General features: G+C 45.5%; 1 protein-coding gene across 2 annotated transcripts; it reads right to left on the bottom strand.

Annotated features, from left to right (window-relative positions):
- Nucleotides 1-1,945: 1,945 nt before the first annotated feature.
- On the bottom strand, nucleotides 1,946-21,669 carry CDK9 (cyclin dependent kinase 9). 2 transcript variants are annotated; one of them, XM_033962129.1, is made up of 7 exons: nucleotides 21,513-21,669; nucleotides 8,972-9,053; nucleotides 6,783-6,873; nucleotides 4,052-4,218; nucleotides 3,768-3,939; nucleotides 3,536-3,684; nucleotides 1,946-3,160 (listed from the first exon to the last, which is right to left on the bottom strand). In XM_033962129.1, exons 1-7 carry the CDS (start codon nucleotides 21,602-21,604, stop codon nucleotides 2,795-2,797), a joined length of 1,119 nt encoding a protein of 372 aa, XP_033818020.1. In that variant the 5' UTR covers nucleotides 21,605-21,669; the 3' UTR covers nucleotides 1,946-2,794. The 2 variants fall into 2 exon arrangements, with proteins under 2 accessions (XP_033818020.1, XP_033818021.1); XM_033962130.1 differs by having other exon boundaries at nucleotides 3,536-3,681.
- Nucleotides 21,670-22,014: the final 345 nt, after the last annotated feature.

Genomic DNA, 22,014 nt, shown 5'->3' with positions numbered 1-22,014 from the left:
GCCCTCCCTCCGACATCAGCGCTGACATCGGGAAGACTTCCGTTCGGCTGTGTGCTGCGACAGTGCAGGTAAAGAGGAGGAGAGTACCCTCGCGGCTCGAATGCACTGCGATCCAACCGCGCAGGAACCCCGCGACCCTCGGAGGCGTCCCCACGGGATCCCCGCAACCCTAGGGGGCATCCCCATGGGATCCCCGCAACCCTAGGGGGCGTCCCCACGGGATCCCCGTGACCCAAAGGGGGAACCCGCGGGATCCCCGCGGGTCCCATAGGATTCCCGTCATCCCCGTTCCCATGCAGCTCTCTACTCAACAGTTGCCAATGTGAATGTTTGAAAATAAAGAGGATATAACATGTGGAGCAAGATTTTCTTCAATGAGAGGCTCCCATGACTTTACCAGAAATTGCTTTGAAATTGCTCTGTCTCCAATGCAGGACAAACTTTTAGGTGGAGCCCTAGGCAAAAAAAAAAAAAAAAAGTAAAGCATATGCAGCCCCCCCCCTACTAAAAATACATTATTAAACCCCTTAACAATCACCTTCATTTTATAAGATATCTGTATTTTTATTGTATTATTGTATTTCGCTGATTGTCCAGCTCTTTTTAGTGTAAACCGCCTAGAACTTTTGGTAATGGTGGTATAAAAGAATAAAGTTATTATTATCTAGTCTGGCAGGCAGAAGTTGGCAAGCAGTGCTTCTCACCTACTGCTGATTTCACTACAGTTGAAACAGTGTAGGGCTGTCAGATCTCGCAAAAGTAAATGGCCCCCTCTGACACTGACTATAGAAGAAAGTAGGTGATGGAGACAGTAAAAGCTAAAAAGTGAGTATGAAGGACAAATACATATTCAGCTTCTGTGGTGGCACTCCAGCTAATGAGCTGACTTGGAGGGGGGAGGAACCAGTGCATATTGAATAAGGCCCTCAGCACGGGCTTAATTTATTCATTAATTCTTCCCTGCTTAGCTCCCTAAACACCATAACTGCTAGAGTCCAGCAGTATTTTTATGCCTGGGGTTTTGCTGAGCATCTAACTCAACAGTTGTCAATGTGAATTTTTGAAAATAAAGAGGATATAACATGTGGAGCAAGATTTTCTTCAATGAGAGGCTCCGAAAGAGGTTAGCCGCTGTAGTGACTTCAGCTATGGCTTGAGAATGTAACTAATGCTGAACTAGACTAAGTGATGGTTCTTCCATTTATTTTCACCCCAACACTTAAATTATCTAAGTCCAGCGTATCCAAGGGTCAGACACGACTGAATGGATAGTAGTACCGTGTTTCTCCGAAAATAAGACAGTGTCTTATATTAATTTTGGGTCCAAAAAATGCATTAGGACTTATTTTCGGGGGATGTTTTTTTTTCATGTACAACAATTATCTCTCCCTTCCTCTCCTCCACCCCAATTCTTCCTCTTTCCTTCCTCCCCCCATGTACAGCATTTTTCCTCCCGTCACCCATCCCCTTGTGCAGCAGAATTCCACTGACTCTTCCACCGTGAGCAATGGCAGCTGTTTTTGGAAGACTCAGAGCAGAAGTATGTCAGGTCTCACCAGGGTAGTGATTGCTGAATTGACGAGTCCGATTTTTTCAGTGAATCGGGCAGCATTAGTGTCAGGGGTGGAGTCTGGGAGTGTCGGGGACATTGGGGGGGTGAGGGGCTTCAGGGGTCGAACTTAATTAGGGCTTATATTAGGAGTATCTTTAAAAATCATGTTAGGGCTTATTTTCAGGATAGGTCTTATTTTCGGGGAAACAGGGTAGTGGTAGACTGAGTGAAGGAGAATGCTGGCGTATCCACAAAAGGACAAAGAAGAAAACATTGACACTTATACCACCAATCCATTCCAGTCTCACAAGTTCCCAGATAGGTCTGTATTACCAGCATTTTGTAAACTACTTTGGGTTCAATTGTATTCAAGGAAAACAATATAGAAATAACTCTGGAAAGCAATATTTTATGTTAAGTAGCAGCTATGTTTCCCATATCAAAAAAGTACAAAACATGATTACTGTATTTCCCTAAACATTTCAGTGTAATGCTCTATGGACCCAAATATATTTCAAGACCATCAGTGTCAGGTGCATGACTACTGGACCTGCACAGCCAAGACTCAAATAATCCCATTATGAAAATGAAGTTTAATTGCACTAGGGCATACATAAGCCTGCAACATCAAAATACTGTTAGAAAAGCACAAACATGATAAGAAAACTTGTACATATCCTCCAGTCACCTAACAAGTCAAACTCCCTCTATGTTAATTTTCAGAATGACCTAACATAGGGAGAAGCCCTCAAGCAACAACTCACACCCCACAGAGATGATGCATTAGGACTCCAGGAAGTGGCTAACAGCCTGCAGCAAACATTCTTGCAGCAGTGTTTTATGGTTCAACACTTGCTAACATGCACAGAGCGCGCCAAGGATTGTTAGGGATGTATATCTCATGGTGAACCAGAAGGAAGGAGGCACAGTGGTGTTCTGAATGAATTCTCAGTTTGCTTTTTGTCCCTTCCTGTAGAAGTAACAAACCAATAACGAGCAGAGTTCCAAAAGCTACTTTCTCTTAGCTGTCATTCCTAAGTCGCTTTATACCATGCACAAATGCTTCTTCTTCCATGCAGGGACCCTTATGAGGTCACTATCCCAGATAGTGCCATCAGTGGATTCTCAAAGCCATTGTTCCTCACAGCTTCATTTGTGATATGCAAATTTCAATCATCCATAATTGTAAAAATATTTTATATAAATGTTTGTTTCCAAAAATTCTGCAGTCAATGGAAAGTATCAAAACACACGGTCAAACTCTGTCTGATTGGTTGCTGCTGGGTTCCTGCTCTGATTGGTTGATTGCTGTGGTATGTGTCCACCTCTCCTCCTGGGTGGAGCCAGATATTCAAACATGGATTGGTTGTGGGTAGATAGCATGTTCTTCAAATCTGAAGGCATGGGATCAGTCCAGAAGAAATCATGATTGAGTGCATCATCGCTGTCTGTGCGCTGTGCTGGGTCCAGCACCAGAAGTTTGTCTATGAGGTCCAGAGCATAAAGATCTTTGACGTATGCCTTCAACCGGTCTTTGACCTTCCGCTTCTGTCCTTTTGGCAGCTCCAATTTCTGATACAGCTCATATTTGTCCACATTGGGCCACACCTACAAAAGGAAAGAACAGAAACCATCAGAATGAAGCTACTGCTTGATGCAATAAGCATTTCCATACATCTGTTACAGGAGAAAGATCTATCCTAGGTTCCAATCACTTCATAAACCTGGAATCAAAGCTGTAGGGACCTCAGATTCTAGAATCGCATATTTCTGATGCTGATACTAGCAAATTGCTATGGGTCACATTTATTAAAATCATCCATCCGTCCTGCACTATACCAGAAGCCTGAGAAATATCTCCATTTTAGTCACTGAAACACTGAAAGGCTTAAGAATCTTTACAGTTAGTGAACCCATAAAATCAAAGCAATATGAAAAAAAAATTCCTCACAATCACCAGAATGTTTCTTATTACCCACATACCTCAGGCATGATTGAGCCACACAGCTGGCTGATGAGAGTCAATTGGTGCTGCTCTGTGTTCCCCTGCATGATAGGGCTTCGAGTCCACATCTCTGCCATAATACAGCCTGCACCCCACAGATCAATGGGAGGTCCATAGTCACGCTCTCCTGGAACAAAAACCATTTTACCTTATCCCACATCACTGTCTGAGCAAAACAAGCCCATTGCTAAAAATCCCCCTTACACCTACCAAGAAGCAACTCAGGAGGGCGGTACCACAATGTCACCACTCGATTAGTGTAACGGTTTGGCTGACTATTCTTGGCGAGGCTGAAGGCACGAGCCAAGCCAAAATCAGCGAGTTTGAGGACGCCATCTCGTGTGATGAGCACATTGGCTGCTTTCATGTCCCGATGTAAGATCTGTTTACAAGGGTCAAAAGAGAAAAAAATGTGTTAATCTTAAGAAGGGAAGGCGAGAGAAAAGGGACCAGAGCATATTCTATATCTCTTTCTTGTACCAACATATTCTCACCTTATTCCTGTGGATATAGTACAGCCCATTCAGCAGCATCTGCATCACCTTTTTAATCTCAGAGAGTGTGAACTTGACATGAGCATTGCTGAGCAGGCCAGCCAGGTCATGCTCGCAGAAGTCAAACACCAGGTAAATGCTTCCCTTGTAGCGATTATACTGTGTGGCTGAGAAAGGGAAAACACGAGTGAGTCCAGATCTTACCGCTTATATAAGATCAGAGTAAATGATGGCAGATAAAAGTCACAATGCCCCATCCTGTCTGCCCAGTACAGATTTGTCCCTTTGACATATGTGTATATAAAATAACTAAAAATGTGCCCTTAATTATTCTTTTTCTTCCTAGGTTTATAACATTTCACCTCTTTCCTCAATCTATGTAGGAAAGACAGGGTTGGAGTAGTGTTATATATTAGAAATATTAGTGCACGTCAATATTCTAAAACTCCTAGAACAAGGCAACATGGTTTTACTAGAAGTAGTTTTTTTCAGATAAATCTGATTAATTTCTTTGACTGGGTAACCAGACAGTTGGATTGAGGGAGAGCAGTACATTTTAACAAAGCCTTTGACACAGTTCCGTATAGGTGATTTATAAATAAACTAATGAGCATTGGTATGGGTTCTAAAGTGAATGATTGGCTTAGAAACTGGTTGAATAGAAGGTGACTAAAAATGTAAGGGTAATTTGGAGTTCACTCTGAGGAATGGGATGTTACCAGCAGTGTGCTGAAGTAAGTTAGACTGGGGGTTCTCAATCCAGTTCTTAACATATTTGTAAATGACATTGTGAACAGCTATGTGGTAAAGTTTGCCTCTTTGCAGATGATACCAAATCCAAAACAGAGTAGACACCCTAATGGTGTAGTTAATATGAGGCAAGATATAATCAAAGTCTGGCGTGGGGGGATGCACGCGATGTACCGGGGGGGGGGGGGGGTTCCAGAAGAAGGGACTGGGCATCCTTCCTGCTGATGTATCTGAGGAAAGGGAGAGTTTCCAGCAGGAGGGACTGGGCATCTCTCCTGCTGGCGATGTTTGGTAGGGGGGGAAGGGTTCCGGCAGGAGGGATTGGGCATAACTCCTGCCAATAATCTTCATGGGGGTGGGGTTGGGTTGCCAACCTTATCAAGGCAGGGAGATCCCTTGCCGCGATAAGCTCAGTGGCAACCCGATTCTCTAACCGGCTCCTGTGACATGGACGTCGGTTAGAAAATCGAGTTCTTAAGCGCAATTCTCTATAGGATGTCTGTGCGCGATTCTGAGCATCCTATCGGTTTGGAACCCCAGATTATAACTGTTCCTTACAGTCTGTCCTGTCCTCTGTGTTCACTAAACGACTTTCGTCTAGTACTATCTGGATCACGTCAGGTTTTCATGATATCCACAATGAATATGTATGAGATGGATTTGCATGCACTGCCTCCTTGAGATACAAATCTATGTCATGCATATTTATTGTGGATATCCTGAAAATCTGACCTGGCTCCGGCTCTCGAGGACCAGAATTGCCTACCCCTGGACTAGTCCAATGAGATTCAGGTCATTTCTTGAAGTAAGAGTTAGTTACCCTGATAGGTTCCCTTCTCCAAGAAAAGACATGTGCCTCATCTAAAAACTGAATTGCTGCTAAAAAAAAACACACAACACACTGGCCTTCTTTTCTTGTACCTTTTAGTGTCTTCAAAATCATCACAGGTCTTCAAAGGTTGTTGAAGTTGAGTTTCTTGTTTGTCTGCCTTTGGGCAGTTCAGCAGGGTGGCTGGACCCTTGAACCAGCATCTTCCCTAGGCTGGGAAGTCCACAGCCTAGCTCTTGATTTATTGTGCAGTCAGCAAACTTGAGGTAGTGGTTGGCTCTGGTGACTGTGGAAGCACCAGCAGAGCGTGTCGAGCACTGTTTTTGATATGGGGCCAGGCACACTCAAATGGAGGGGTATTCTATTTGCAGTGGCGCCTCATCTCAAATTCAGGATTGCCAGAGCAATCATGCTAAAAAGAAAGTCTGTTTTGGGCATTTTGAAGCTCTTACTGGGGGCCGCTCAGTTCTGGTTGTGCTCTTAAAAACATGGAAAGAGCCACCATTTTACCATTTTTTTTCAACACTATTTATTAAATATCTCAAAAGCAAATTATATCACTTTTCTACATAATCACTATTTTACCTGACTGGTACACATGCTATTCTATATCACGCCCTCTTACCACTTCTCCTGCCCACCCATTTCCCGCAAAAATATGAAAGTGTGGAAACTTTTTAAAGAACCTTCAAATGTACTGTATATGTGATGTTGATCTTACTGAAGGGTGTTTAAGTATATATCTGCCTTTGGATGTTGCTATTAAATAAAGAGTAGCATTCTAGAGAGTCAGATCTTTCATTGGAGGGTCTGGGTTCCAAGAAGGGCTACAGGAAAAAAGAAAGAGCAATTCCTGATCCCTATGGCAAGTAGATGGTGCTCTGGTGGTGGCATATGACAGTATGATGTCCCTAGGTGCTGTGGATTGGGGCCCAAATCCTGCTTTTGAGATTGTTACTTGGGAGAATCATTATTCTTCACATCCTGAGGGGGACATACAATTTTATTTGGCACAATCATGGGGTGACAATCACAAAATGATTGATAAGCACTGCTGAACAGATTTTAAAGGGGGGGGAGGGATTTCCTATGCATGATGTCCTTGGATGCAGTACATATTTCATGGTGTGGGAAAGAGGGAAATCTAAATACCTTTTGTCCGGCAAATCTCAATGAGGTTCACAACATTTTCATGCTTTAGGAGCTGCAGGATTTTAATCTCCCTCAGAGCTGTAATAGGAAACTGGACCAAAAGGGGGAAAAAAATAGATCAGAATAGAAAATACTTTACCTACAGAACAGCAGTTCTTGTTAAGGAGGTTCCAGATCTCAAAGGGGAAAAGATAAAGCTGAAGGACAAGCTAACCATAGCAACCACATTTAAGTCAAATTGTGCATACTTTATTCTTATGTTTTGTAAAATCTAAATTCAAATTCACTTTTTGAATAATTTTCACTAACCTACATTCATGAGAATACTATTATCACATAGCCACAAGAACACAGGCTCAGAGACCCCAAAATTAACTAAACAGTACCGCCCCCCCATCCAGTGTCTATAATCACACTGGGCACTACCCCCTCACCTAAGCAGCATCCATAATCATACCAGGCAATTCTACTCATCCTCGAGCAGTTCCAGCGACCACAATGAGCACTGCTACCTACACCTGACACATGTCTGCTGGAATAGCTTTAAAGAATTTACTCCAGTTCTCAGGACAGGGCTATTAAGACACCTGAAAAGTCTGCCTCTGTTCAGAGGGTACACACTAGTGTTGCCCAATTCACGATTCGAATCGATTCACTTTGGGTGAATCGATTCGAATCGATTAAAAAACAAACAAACAAACAAACAAACAAAAAACGGCTTCCCGATTCGCTTATTGACCCTTCCCCCCTCACCCTCTAAAGCAGGAGCAGCCGGCCGCTGCCACTCCTGCTTTAGAGGGCGAGGTGGGAGGGTCAGTCGGGAAGTGCTGGTTTCCGGCTTCCCCCTAGACTCCCACGCATCTAGGGCCAGATTAAAGGGTGGGCCCGATACGCTGCTACAATGAGTGCAGGCGGCAGTGGTGTTTCTGAGTATATCTTCTGCCTCTATAGACAATGCTGCTGTTGGTCCTTGCCTGCTTACAACCCGACCGCCGGCTCCATTTAATTCCGCTCGCTGCCGGAACTCCAAAACAGCCAGGTGCGTGCAGCAATTGCACGCTGCCAGCCCATAAGCCTTCTCTCCATCAGAATTGGTGTCGGGGGAAGGTTTATGGACCAGTGGGTGCAATCGCTGCACGTGCCTGGCCCTTTTGGAGTTGCGGCAGCAGCAGGGAGGTGTGTGTTAAATGGAGTCGGCTAGCAGTGGCGGCAAGCAGGGGGTGAGTGGCGGGAGGCGGAATCAGTGGCAGGTCGGCTTGGGGGAAGGCAGGCAGGCTTCGGGGGGAGGAAGGGAGGATCCTGCAACACTTGTCATGAGACTGGACCCACAGCAGCACAGCATTTCTTCTGCTGCACAATTAAAAAAAAAAAGTGTAGGCAACCTGAGAGGAGAGCTGAGGGGAAGGAGGCAAGGAGTGAAGATTCATTCAGTCACTAGTGTTTGTTTGCCGACGCGGCCAGCGTTTCGCGGGAATTTTAAAACATCCGCTGCGTCAGGGCCACCAGGACATTCTAAATCAAGGCTCAATCACTTTACTCGGTCACAGAATTTGAAATGTCCTGGTGGCCCTGACGCAGCGGATGTTTTAAAATTCCCGCGAAACGCTGGCCGCGTCGGCAAACAAACACTAGTGACTGAATGAATCTTTAAAGACAAGTCAGCAATAAGATAAGTCTTTTTCTGGTCTATGTTTTTCAAATCCTGGCTTGCACTTATACACAGTACCCCTGAAAAAGTTTCTGAAGTTCAGGGTGGAGTTTTAGCTTTATTGAAATGCTTTAGAAAACTATTTAAAAAAAATAAAAAAATATATACATCAGCCAATGATTGGAGCAGCTGTATCACTACGCGGATTATCCTCAGTCTGTGATTTTCACTGCTGTGCGTAGGCTCCGATTCTGAGGCCATAGCCCTTCAAGTTTGTCGGGCTAACAATACTGTTGTGTATTGTTTGCTATTAGCGGTATTTTTTGATTGATTTTCATTATATAAAATAAACCTACCAGGATGTTTGAAAAAAAAAAAAAACACCCAATTGGGCAGGAAAATCGATTCAATGGGCTGAATCAAAATTTTTTTTCCTGAATCAGGCAGCACTAATACACACAGCGGAGCCACAAGTGCAGTTCCAGAAAAAAAGGGTTCTTGATTTGTCTCATCTACCTCCTGAGGAAACCAAGTTACTCACCCCTTCCTTTTCATTTTCCATCAGCACTTTTTTCAAGGCCACTTTTTTGCCAGTCTGACGATGTTTTGCTTTGAACACTTCCCTGTGAGAGGCAAATACAAGAAAAATAAAGTAACCAGCAAGATAACCAGCAAAACATAACCATCCTTACTCTGCAAGTACCAGGAAGCAGTAAGAAAGTGAATGGGAACACTGAAGGGGTGGGGGTACAGATACAGATTATTTCAAGCGATTATCCAAGAAGGGCAATAAACAGTTTGGTTTTCCTGAAGTCAAAATAAAAAAAAAAAAAAAAGACAGTAGATGATAGCAGATAGAGACAACCCAGCCCATCTCTTCTGGCCTACAATTCTACCTACAGTGTAAAGATACATCTGGTTTTTCCTTACAAAAGCAATTTGTTGTCTTCCTCCTTTAAGGCTCCTTTTACAAAGCCATGGTAGCAATTCCCCCACAGCAAACGCACCGAAGCCCATTCAATTCCTGTTTATTAAAATTTGATATACTGCCTTATCAAAAATCAAAGCACAGGAGAATCGCTACCGTGGCTTTGTAAAAGGGGCTCTTAGTCTGTATTAGAGGTCTGCACGGGAACGGGGATCGCGGGAATCCCTCCTAACCCATGGAACTCTTACAGGGACCCCTCTCTGGCCCACGGGACTCCCACGGGGACCCCCCTCTAGCCAACGGGACTCCCAAGGAGATGGAAGGCTTTGGAAGCAGGGTTCATCCATATAATATAATGGATACGTCAGCCTTAGTAAAAGAGGGGGTTTATGTTAATTACCTGAACAGAAAACAAAAAAAAGAGTTCCACCAAAGAGATTCCACAAGGAAAACAGCAGCGCAAACACAAAAGAAACTGTGGAATTGATGATCCTGTCAGAAGTAATTGCTGCTTTTTATGGGGACAGGCGGGGATGGAGGTAATTCCTTGTGGGGATGGGTGGGGACGGAGAGGATCCTGTCAGGGACGGGTGGGGACGGAGAGGATCCTGGCGGGGATGGGTGGGATTTCTGTCCCCGTGCAACTCTCTAGTCTGTATGCCACCATCTTGTCTAGAACAGCCTACGAGTGCCCATTTTGTTACCCAAGAACCCACCTTTATCATGTCCAACCACAAGGCTCTGTATGAATCTAAATAGCCAGCAGTTCCAGCACAGCCACTGCTCATTCATCTGACCTCCCAAGTCTCCTGTAGACACACCTGGCTAAAAGAGTGCCTGCATTCCTATTAGGACTTCTACTTAATTACAGAACGCGCAGCCTTCCAGTAAGACCCAGCTGCAGGTCTAATTCTTTAATCAGAGTACTATCTAAATAATTTCCCTAATTCCTTGCATAGTCTGCCAGGCCAAAAGTGCTTGTGTTTCTCCATGGATATGGACACTTGATACCTTTTGTTCACTCTAGAATCATGTCATAATGGAGGTCAAGGTGCGGTTGATTTTTCCTGTTGTCCAGGGAGAGCCCCTTTATAGATGGTTAACCTCACCAGGACTTCAAGTTAGCTTTTGTGATAAGGGAATGTACAATCACAGGTTCTGTTGTGAGAGGTCAATATAAATACTTTGAGCTGTGAAATGAGGATATACCAAAGCAAGGCAACACCTTAGTATTATGTGGAAGCACATAAGCTTGGACTGTAATCAGGAGAAAACGTAGAAGTAGTACACAGTGGTTACTCGTAGGAGAGATAGAGCAACAGTATATTCAGCCCAGGCTGTAACGAGGGTGGGTAGAGGACAGTACATAGAGCTTGAGTTATAAGTGGGTTGGGGAAGCAGAGATACTATATAAAGCCCAGGCCACTGAGTTTCAATTATTTTTATGTTGGGGACCACTTTGAATCAAAATGAGCTGAAGGAAAGCCACCAAATATATTCCTTTGCAAAGCTACGAAATAGCTGACCAACATGTCAGTTACATCCTTCCCCACCAGTCCCCTTCAGATTTTGCACCGGGGGAGTCTTAATGAAAAGAATGCATTTGGACATGCTCACCATCATCTACGGTACCAAGGAATGTCTTGTGTTTCCATCTCCCCCTTTTCTGACATGAGCTTGGTCAGAGAGGCAGAGTATCAAGAAAATAGCAAAACGACAATGGGAGCAGCCCCAGAGCTCTCCAATGGCTGCCACTGGCTCTCAAGGCTTGCACTGAAGAACACTGCCCTAGGCCAGGGGTAGGCAATTCCAGTCCCCGAGAGCCGGAGCCAAGTCAGGTTTTCAGGATATCCACAATGAATATGTATGAGATGGATTTGCATGCACTGCCTCCTTGAGATACAAATCTATCTTGTGCATATTTATTGTGGATATCCTGAAAACCTGACCTGGCTCCAGCTCTCGGGGACCGGAATTGCCTACTCCTGCTCTAGGCTGATATTAGATGGGGAGGGAGATATATATATACACCAAGAGTATAATCAAGAGTAGGGTGGCAGAGTCAGTTAAAGGCTGGCATAAGGAATGAGGGAGTACAGTGGTAGAATCAGTACAGGCTGCGATCAGAGACGAGGGAGTAGAGGCTGCAATGAGAGATGGGGGTGTGGAGACAGTAGAGCCAGTACAGGCTGCAATCCTGGGGCACAGCCACAGGTGCACCTGGCCCACTCATCAAGGAGGAAACAGGCTGGGATCCCATGGTCCTGGGTCACTCTCTTCAACAGGTCGTCAGCAGCAATTGCCACACCCAATCTGCCCCTGACTCGGAAGCCTTCCCTCTGCAATGTCTTCCCCCCCGTCACAATTTCCTATTTCTCTGCCTGGACAAGACACAGCAGAGGGAAGTCTCTGGGTCAGCAGTAGGCAGCATGTGGGAACTGCTGCAGCTGGAGACCTGTTGAAGCAAGAGGAAGAAGTGTGGATGGAGAGGGATGGGAGGCACAGGAGGGGGTCTGGAGCTGGAAGGGGGAGAAAGAGAGGTGCTTGAGCCATGAAGAGAGGGGGGTTGGCTGGCTGGAGCCCTTGGAGAGAAGGAGGGAGAGCTGCAGGAGTGGGGGCTGGAGCTGAAGGGAAGGGGGCTGTGGAGAGAAGGTAGAGAGGTGCTGGAGGGAAGGGAGCTGTGGAAAGAAGGTAGAGAGGTGCTGGATCTGTTGGGAGGGGGGCTGAAGGGAAGAGAAAGGAGCGATGCAGTTGAAGGAAAAGAGGACAAAATACTGAGCACACAGCAGAAGAAGAGAGAGAAGGAAGGGAGAGGAAGAAACACAGGGAGGTGTACAGAAACAGAAGAAAAATAATGGGCATGGAGAAGAGAATAAGGATAGTGACACAAAGGGAGATGCTGCGTGAGAATGGTACATGGACACAGGGCAATGTAAGACATGGGAAGGAATATTTGGACACAAGAGGGAAAATGCTAGATATGGGGAAGAATAAGAACACAAGGGAAATACTGGACTTAGGGGACACAGTGACACAGAGGAGTGATGCGGGACATTAGAGTTGTGTTGCGGGACATGCCATGGGGATGGTATATGGACACGGGGGGGGCAATGGCAGATACATAGGGGAGATATTAGAAATGGGGGAAAATAGGAGCACAGAAGGGAGATGGACATGGCATATGCTAGACAGGGAAGTATAGAGGACACAGAGAAGGGAAAGATAGGTACACAAAGATGGATGGTGAGAATGGATAAATAATGATCAGGAGACCCTGGAGAATGAGTTAAGAAAGTCAGAGGGAAACAGAACCCAGAGCAGGGGATTCAATATGACTTGAAAAGTAAAATGATCAGACAACAAAAGATAGAAAAAATAATTTTATTTTAGAATATATGAGAATTGAAACGTTTATCCTGCCAGTACTGATGTTAGAAATGGATAGGGTCCAGAGCAGAAAGTACTAGTCCGTGCCACCTTCAACTTCCAGCAGACTAAGGGGCTCTCTCTAGCCAGAAGGCTGTTGCCCTAGTTGCACTCCGTGGCCTAACACCATCCCTGTTATGTGTGATATTTATATTTTGCAAAGTATAGTAGGAAATGGATCTATTTCTTTGGTATTATACTAGATGGAAGGTGTGGCTTCTTGGAATTTTGTTTTCATTTATATTTATCAATTTTGGTCAGTTATTAAGGATTTGGCATTTGTGTTTTGTATGTGTGACTGAGGTATTCTGTTACCTAGAAACATGATGGCGAAGGACATAAGAAGACTTAAAGCGGTCCAGAGGAGGGCGACAAAAATGGTAGGAGGTTTGCGCCAAAAGACGTACGAGGATAGACTAGAAGCCCTGATTATGTACATCCTAGAACAGGGGTGTCCAATGTCGGTCCTCGAGGGCCGCAATCCAGTCGGGTTTTTAGGATTTCCCCAATAAATATGCATGAGATCTATATACATGCACTGCTTTCAATGCATATTCATTGGGGAAATCCTAAAAACCCAACTGGATTGCGGCCCTCAAGGACCGACATTGGACACCCCTGTCCTAGAAGAAAGGAAGAACAGGGAAGATATGATTCAGATGTTCAAAATACTTAAAAGGTATTAACGTAGAACAAAATATTTTCCAGAGAAAGGAAAATGGTAAAACCAGAGGACATAATTTGAGGTTGAGGGGTGGTAGACTCAAGAGCAATGTAAGGAAATTCCTCTTTACGGATAGGATGGCTGGAATGCGATCCCAAGGGAGGTGGTGGAGAGGAAAACGGTGACAGAGTTTAAAAAAACATGGGATACACACAGAGGATCTCGAATCAATGTTGGCAACTTAGGAGAATACATTTTGTAATACTATTTGGCCAAACCATCCATCCCGTCTGGAGAAAGTATCAAGACAATAGTGAGAAGTGAAGGTATGAACCAAGGACCAAGTAGCAGCCTTGCAAATTTCCTCAATAGGTGTAGATCTGAGGAAAGCTACCGAAGCTGCCATTGCCCGGACTTTATGGGCTGTGACTTTACTGTGAAGGGGTAATCCAGCCTGGGCATAGTAGAATGAAATACAAGCCGCCATCCAGTTGGAGATGGTACGCTTAGAGATAGGATGTCCCAACTTGTTTGGATCGAAGGAGACAAAAAGTTGAGGAGCAGTTCTGTGTGGTTTGGTGCGCTCTAAGTAGAAGGCCAAAGCACGTTTACAGTCCAGAGTATGAAGAGCAGATTCTCCAGGGTGAGAATGAGGCTTTGGAAAAAACACTGGAAGTACGATGGATTGGTTGAGATGAAATTCTGAGACCACTTTAGGCAGAAATTTCAGGTGTGTACGAAGAAGCACCTTATCATGATGGAACACAGTGAAAGGTGGGTCAGTAACTAAAGCTTGTAGTTCGCTAACACGTCGAGCAGAAGTGAGAGCAATGAGAAACACCACTTTCCAAGTGAGATACTTCAGATGAGCCTTATCAATAGGTTCAAATGGAGGCTTCATGAGTTGAGAAAGGACAACATTGAGGTCCCAAACCACAGGAGGCGGCTTGAGAGGAGGTTTGACATTGAAAAGTCCTTTCATGAATCTGGAAACCACCAGATGAGCAGATAGGGGTTTCCCTTCAATAGGCTGATGGAAAGCCACAATTGCACTGAGATGGACTCGGATAGATGTAGACTTGAGGCCAGAATTGGATAAGTGCAACAGGTAGTTCAAAACAGAAAATAAGGAAGAATGCTGAGGCTCCTTATGATGAGAAAAACACCATGTAGAAAATCTAGTCCATTTTTGGTGATAGCATTGTCTAGTCGTAAGCTTTCTAGAAACTTCTAAAACATCTGACAGATTAAGAAAACTGAAGAGAGGTTACGTTGAAAGGTACCAGGCTGTCAGGTGTAGAGACTGCAGGTTGGGATGAAGCAGAGATCCCTGACTATGTGTAAGCAGAGAAGGAAAAACTGGTAGAAGGTACGGTTCCCTGCTGCTGAGTTGAAGGGAATACCAGGGTTGTCTCAGCAATTGAGGAGCGATTAGAATCATGGTGGCATGATCGTTCTTCAACTTGATCAGTGTCTTGTGAATGAGAAGGAACGGAGGAAATGCGTAGAGGAAAAGATTTGTCCATTCCAGAAGAAAAGCATCTGCCTCTAGGCGGTGAGGAGCAGAACTGAGGCAGTTTGTAATTGTGGGAAGCTGCAAAGAGGTCTATCTGAGGTGTTCCCCATTGTGAGAAAATGTGATGAAGGGACGAGGAATGTAGAGTCCATTCGTGAGGTTGCAGGAGACAACTCAAGTTGTCCGCCAAGCAATTCTGAACTCCTTGAATGTAGACAGCTTTGAGGAAGGTGTTGTAACGGATCGCCCAGTCCCAAACCTCCAGAGCTTCTTGACAAAGGGAGGCATTTCTTGTCCCTCCCTGTTTGTTGACATAATACATGGCGACTTGGTTGTCCGTGCGGACGAGGACTACTGTGTCGTGAAGGAGATGTTGAAAAGCATGGAGAGCTTTGAGGATCGCTCTGAGTTCCAACTGATTGATATGACACTGACGATCCGTACTGGTCCAGAGGCCTTGAGTACAGAGACCATCGATATGAGCACCCCAAGTGTAAGTCGAAGAGTCTGTCGTGAGAACCTTCTGATGAGGGGGGCGTTTGAAAAAGCAAGCCTCTGGAAAGATTGGAAGAGAGCATCCACCAACGGAGAGACTTCTTCAAGGAAAGAATGACAGAGATGTGTCGAGAAGGAGGGTCGCAAACTTAGAAACATAGAAAGATGACGGCAGATAAGGGCTACAGCCCATCAAGTCTGCCCACACTATTGACCCACCCTTTTAAGTCTACTGACTTTCTTAAGTTTAATTTAATTATACTGCCACTCTACTGACCTTCTCTTTCAAGTCTATACCCTAGTGACCCTATCCCTTGGCATGACCCTCGTAGGGATCCCACATAGGTATCCCATTTGTTCTTGAAGTCTGGGATGCTGCGTGCCTCGATCACCTGCACTGGAAGCTTGTTCCAATGCTCAATCACTCTCTCCGTGAAGAAGTACTTCCTGGCGTCTCTACGAAACTTCCCTCCCCTGAGTTTGAGCGGATGTCCTCTTGTAGTCGAGGGTCCCCTAAGAAGAAAGATATCATCTTCCACCTCGACCCGTCCCGTGATGTACTTAAATGTCTCAATCATGTCTCCCCTCTCCCTTCGCTCCTCGAGACTGTAGAGCTGCAGTTTGCTCAGTCTTTCTTCATATGGGAGACCCTTTAGCCCCGAGACCATCCTGGTGGCCATCCGCTGAACCGATTTAATTCTGAGCACATCTTTACGGTAATGTGGCCTCCAGAACTGCACACAGTACTCCAGATGAGGTCTCACCATGGCTCTGTACAATGGCATCATGACTTCAGGCTTCCTGTTGACGAAGCTTCTCTTGATACAACCTATCATCTGCCGTGCTTTAGATGAAGCCTTCTCCACTTGAGTGGCAGCCTTCATGTCGGCACTGATGATTACTCCTAAGTCTCGTTCTGCCGTAGTCATGGTTAAAGTTTCTCCATGGATTTCTGTTACCGAAATGCATGACCTTACATTTATTGGCGTTGAAGCCCAGCTGCCATATTGAGGACCAACTTTCTAAAGTACGCAGGTCCTGCTCCATAGTACCCTGTAGATTGTAGCCATTTACTATATTGCATAGTTTGGCATCATCAGCGAATAAGGCTACCTTACCTTGAAGCCCTTGAGTCAGATCCCCAATGAATATGTTGAAGAGGAGTGGGCCCAGGACTGAACCCTGCGGCACTCCGCTTGTCACCTCCGACATTTTAGAGAGGGTACCGTTAACCACCACCTTCTGAAATCTGCCACTAAGCCAATCTTTAACCCATGCAGTTAGAGTCTCTCCTAACCCCATTGATTTCATGTTGTTCAGCAGCCTGCGGTGTGGGACGCTGTCAAAAGCCTTGCTGAAGTCCAGGTATACGACGTCCATTGCGTCTATTGAGAGGCCAGGGTCCACTGCAGAATTCTGAGGTGAAGTCTGGCAAAAGGAGTCATGTGTACTGTGGAGGCCATGTGACCCAGAAGAACCATCATGTGTCTCGCCGAGATGGAAGAGCGAGAAGACATAGTGTGACAAAGTAGGAGAAGAGCCTCCAGACGTTGTTGAGGAAGGAATGCTCTGAGCTGAACAGTGTCCAAAACAGCTCCAATGAATTGCAGAGTCTATGAGGGTTGAAGGTGAGATTTGGGAAAGTTGATTTCGAATCCCAAACTCTGTAGGAACCAGATAGTCTGTCGGGTCACTACAATAGTCCCTTGAGACGTGGAATCTTTGATGAGCCAGTCGTCTAGGTAGGGAAATACCTGAAGACCTTGATTCCGTAGAGCTGCTGCTGCTACTACTACCAGGCACTTGGTGAACACTCTGGGAGACGAGGCCAGGCTAAAGGGTAGAACTCTGTATTGGTAATGCAGATTCCCCACCCGAAATCTGAGGTATTGACGGGAGGCCGGATGGATGGGAATATGAGTATAGGCCTCTTTGAGATCCAGAGAGTATAACCAATAGTTCTGCTCGAGAAGGGGATAAAGAGATGCCAGGGACAACATTCAAAACTTTTCTTTGACTAAAAATTTGTTGAGAGCCCTGAGATCTAGAACGGGTCGCAGATTGCCCGTCTTCTTCGGAACAAGGAAGTAATGGGAATAAAAACCCTGTTCTGCTGATCCAGGGGAACAGACTCGATGGCATGGAGATGAAGCAGAGCTTGAGCTTCCTGAAGAAGGGCGGTCTGGGATGGATTGGAAGGATTCCCTTGGAGGAAACTCTGGTGGAACCTGAGTGAAATGAAGAGAGTATCCTTCCCTGATGATGGTAAGTACCCAGAGATCGGATGTAATTATTGTCCATCAGTGGTAAAAATGATGGAGACAACCTCCGACAGGGGGAAAAGGAGACAGAGACAGAACGATGGAGGTTATGCTCTGTTGTAAACAATTAAAAAGGCTGAGAAGCCTTAGGTGCAGCAGAAGGTTAGGATTGTTGTTGCTTCTGCGGATGTTGCTTCTTCACAGGAGGACGAGTGTAAGGAGCTGGCTTCGGAGGAAAACGCCTGATAGATGACAGGAGGACGTGTGGACGTGTGGGTGGAGTCGCCTTTGGCTTGGATCTGACGATGGAAGCAAATGATTTTGCACGGTCAGATAACTTCTTGGTGGCCGCCTCGATGGATTCATCAGAGGTCGTTGCTTTGACAAGGAAGGTTAGCCAGGCGGTCCTGAAGATTAGAATTCATGTCAATGGTTCGAAGCCAGGCAAGACGATGCATAGCCACAGAGCAAGCGGCCACCCGGGCAGACAGCTCAAAAACGTCATAAGAAGATTGAAGCAGATAGAGACTCAATTAAGAGAAACTAGAAATTAGTTCTTAAAATTCAAAATGCATCCGATTGTCCATAAAAGGCAAAAATTTCGGGAGAAGGGAAAGAAGATATTGAAAATGAAATGAAAATTATAATTGAGGACCTTAGAAGACATCATAGCATTCTGATAGATGCGACGTCTAAATTTGTCCATAGTTTTCCCCTCTCTCCCAGGAGAAACCGTGGCATAGACCTTGGAAGGATGGGATCTCTTCAAGGATGACTCAACAAGCAGGGATTGATGAGAAAGCTGCGAATTGTCAAAGCCTTTGTAATGCACAGTCTTATACCTCGAGTCCAACTTTCCAGGAACTGCTGGTATGGAAAAAGGAGTCTTCATGCATCGAGCAAAAGTCTGATTTAAAAGCTTATGAAGAGGAAGCTTGAGACTCTCAGCCGGAGGCTGGGGAAGACGCATGACCTCTAGATATTCCTTAGAATATTTGGAGCCAGTATCCAATTTTACATCCAAATCCAAAGCCATCTGTCGCAGAAAAGACGAGAAAGATAGCTGACCTGATAGGGTTTGACTTCGAGAAGGACACGAGGATGTCGAGGCAGCCTTCGAAGAAGCTTCAGCATGGAAAAAAGTGTCAAAGGAACCTGGAGACTTGGACGAGGAGTCGGCAGTCTGGTCGAGGCTGGGGTAGAACGATGCTTCGAGGAAGAGGGGACATCCTGTGAAGAACGATGCCTGGAAGAATGTCTCGATGAAGGCCTCGAACGATGATGAGGGCTGTGTCTAGAACCAGACCTCAAGGATCGAGGAGATTTTGCCTCGTAGATGGAAGCAGCCAATGCCAATGTATGGAAAGGACTAAAGGCTGTAGTTCGAAGCTCCAGAGGCTTGGAAGAGGAACCTCAATGCACTCGCAAAGACTCTGCTCCTTGCTGAGAGTGTGAGGAATACTGGCGATGCACTCGCAAAGAATCCATTCCTTGACTGTCGTGCTTAGGAGGCAGACCAAACACTTGCAGAGATTCTGCTCCCTGCAAAGAGTGGGGCTCCAACTGAGGCATCGGAAGCGGCTCAACATCACAGGGAGCTGCCGGATGCCCAGGCAGGATAATAGGAAGCAGTTTAGGACCCATAATGGTAAGGTACTGAAAGAACTGCTTCTCTAATATGGTCTGGAAAGAAGCTGGCAAGGTGGGTTCCGCGTCTGAAACCGGCCCACCTACCTTGGCTGGAGGATCCTTCGAGGTGACGTGAGAGTGTTTCGACTTAGGAGTCTTGGACACATTAATCACCACCGGTGGAACCGACTGCTGAGCTATCTGACCTGAGGAAACAGGGGAAGATAGAGCAGACGATGTCAAAGCAAGAGCCGCTGCAAACGCTGAAGGTTTGATGAGGCTCGAGGTGGAAGCAGGAGGCGCCGAAGGAGCATCGATGGAAGTCGAAGGCGTCTTTGAAGTCGAGGGGTCAGATGAAGACTCCATGTCGAAGAGCTTATCCACCAAAAGGCAACGACGCTTCAAAGCTCGAGGTTGAAGTGTTAAGCAAGGCGTGCAAGAGGTTGGACGATGTTTCGGCCCAAGGCACTTTAGGTAGCATCTGTGAGAGAAATCGTGAACTTACACTTCTTAAAGCCGGTAGCAGGCCGGGACATAGCCGCCGCAAAGTCGAAGCACGCAGGCTGCGGCCGAACGGTCCGACCCGGAGAACGAACAGAAGAAAATAATTTTTTTTTTTTTAAACAAATGAAAATAAAGAAAAACAGCGATTCGTGAAGAAAAACCACAAACCGCGATCGAAGAGAAGGCAAGAAACGAAGTTGAACGCAGAGAGTCAAAGACGGACTTCTCGGCTCCACGGAAAACTAAGAACTGAGGAGACGCACCCGGTGCACTGGGCGATAAGGCACTCGCGCATGCGTGGGCGACTCAAAACTTCTAGTTTCTTCAAGCAAGTCTGCTTGTGAGGCGTCCGCATCGGGGCTCCGTCGGATGACGTCACCCACATGTGAGAATACCTGCCTGCTTGTCCTGGGATAAACCTATTATTCCAGGCTTTCTTGAAATCAGACACAATTTCTGTCTACACCACCTCTACACATCTACCACCCTTTCTGTAAAAAAGTATTTCCTTAGATTACTCCTGAGCCTATCACCTCTTAACTTCATCCTATGCCCTCTCATTCTAGAGACTCGACTCATGCACATTTACACCACGTAGGTATTTAAACATCTCTATCGTATCTCCCCTCTCCCACCTTTCCTCCAAAGTATACAAATTGAGACCTTTAAATATGGAGGGAATATTTGTGAGGAATGATGGATTTTATTGATCCTTATTCTGTAGTTCTTATTTATAAAACATAACATCGTTTCTTTTTATACTTTAATAAAAATTATTTAAACATATAATTTCAACTATGTGCGGATGAGATCAGTCTGAGCTTGCAGGGATAGGGACAAACATCCCTGTGTTATTCTCTAGGCATGACCTCCTGCAAAGAAGATCAGAACTTTCTTCTACTAAGCTCTGTAGTTGGCAAGAGCATTCCTGAGCCACAACTAAGGATACACGGGGTGCCAGCCTCGGTGGCTTAGAAATATTGCTGCTGCTGCCTACCATGTTTAGTAAAATGGAGTTCTGTCCACCTTCAGAAAAAGTCTGCAGCTGACAAAGCTTAGGGATCATTATTAGGGATCAGTATTTATAGCTTGAGGTGGGAGTAGGGCATGGCAGAGAAAAATTTGTGACCATCCCCCTTAGGATCAGGCCCACCCACACCCAAAGCTGGCTAAGCATATCAGGGATGAAGAAGTAAGGGCCCTAGATCAGGGTTACCATATGGCTCCAGAAAAAAAAAAAGAGAACGGATTAAGACATCCAGTTTTACTTCCATTGCTTTAAATGGAAATAAAACCCAAATATCTCTCTATCTGCCCTACTTACTTCCATTCCATTCAGTGGAAGTAAAACCTGGACGTCGCAATCCCTCCTCCTTTTTCTGGAGCCATGTGGTAACCCTGGGGAGGGGTGGGGGAGGGTCGACCCAGAACAGCGATCAGGGACGGGGAACTGGGGGCGGTAGAGCCAATGCTACGATCTGGGAAAGGGGACGTCGACCCACTACTACGACAGGGGACTGGTGTGTGGGGGTGCTAGAGCCAGTACAGGATGCGTTCAGGGACGGGGAAATGGGGGGACGACAGGTCACGTCCATTTTCTGATCGGATTCACGAGACAGAAAGTTAAGGAAGAGCTGGAAACGTGACATTGCTACTCACCCGAAAGTGCCCTGCCCGATCTTCGCCAGCCTCTCGTATTTGGACACCTCGTCGCAGAAAGGAAACTCCACCGCGTCATAGTGTTTGGCCATGGCGGCCACGAACGGGAACGAGGCCTAAAGTCTGCCGTCGTTTCCGCATGAAATCCCGCCCTTTCCGGTTAGGGCTATTGTATTCTGGGAGTTGTAGTTCAGGGCAGCTAGTGACGTATGCGAACAGTTGCACCTCCCTCTAATCAGCGCAGTGGGTCTCAGTCTGGTCTTTGGGGACCTTCCAGTTTGTCTTTCCTAGGATGTACATTATTATTATTTTTATTTTTAATATATTTATTTATAATTTTCCAATTACATAATCAAGTATAAACTTGTACAGAAAGCAAATTTGAGCATTACACAAAAATAAGAAATAATATTACAGTCAAAATATTATTTTATGCTTAAATTCAGCTCAAGTCCTCAATTTGTAGGATTCAATATTACAAAGTGAGATTTATATCCTAAAG

Source organism: Geotrypetes seraphini, chromosome 10 (assembly GCF_902459505.1).
Source record: "Geotrypetes seraphini chromosome 10, aGeoSer1.1, whole genome shotgun sequence".
NCBI classification, from domain to species: domain Eukaryota; kingdom Metazoa; phylum Chordata; class Amphibia; order Gymnophiona; family Dermophiidae; genus Geotrypetes; species Geotrypetes seraphini.
This window is presented reverse-complemented; position numbering and strand designations above follow the sequence as displayed.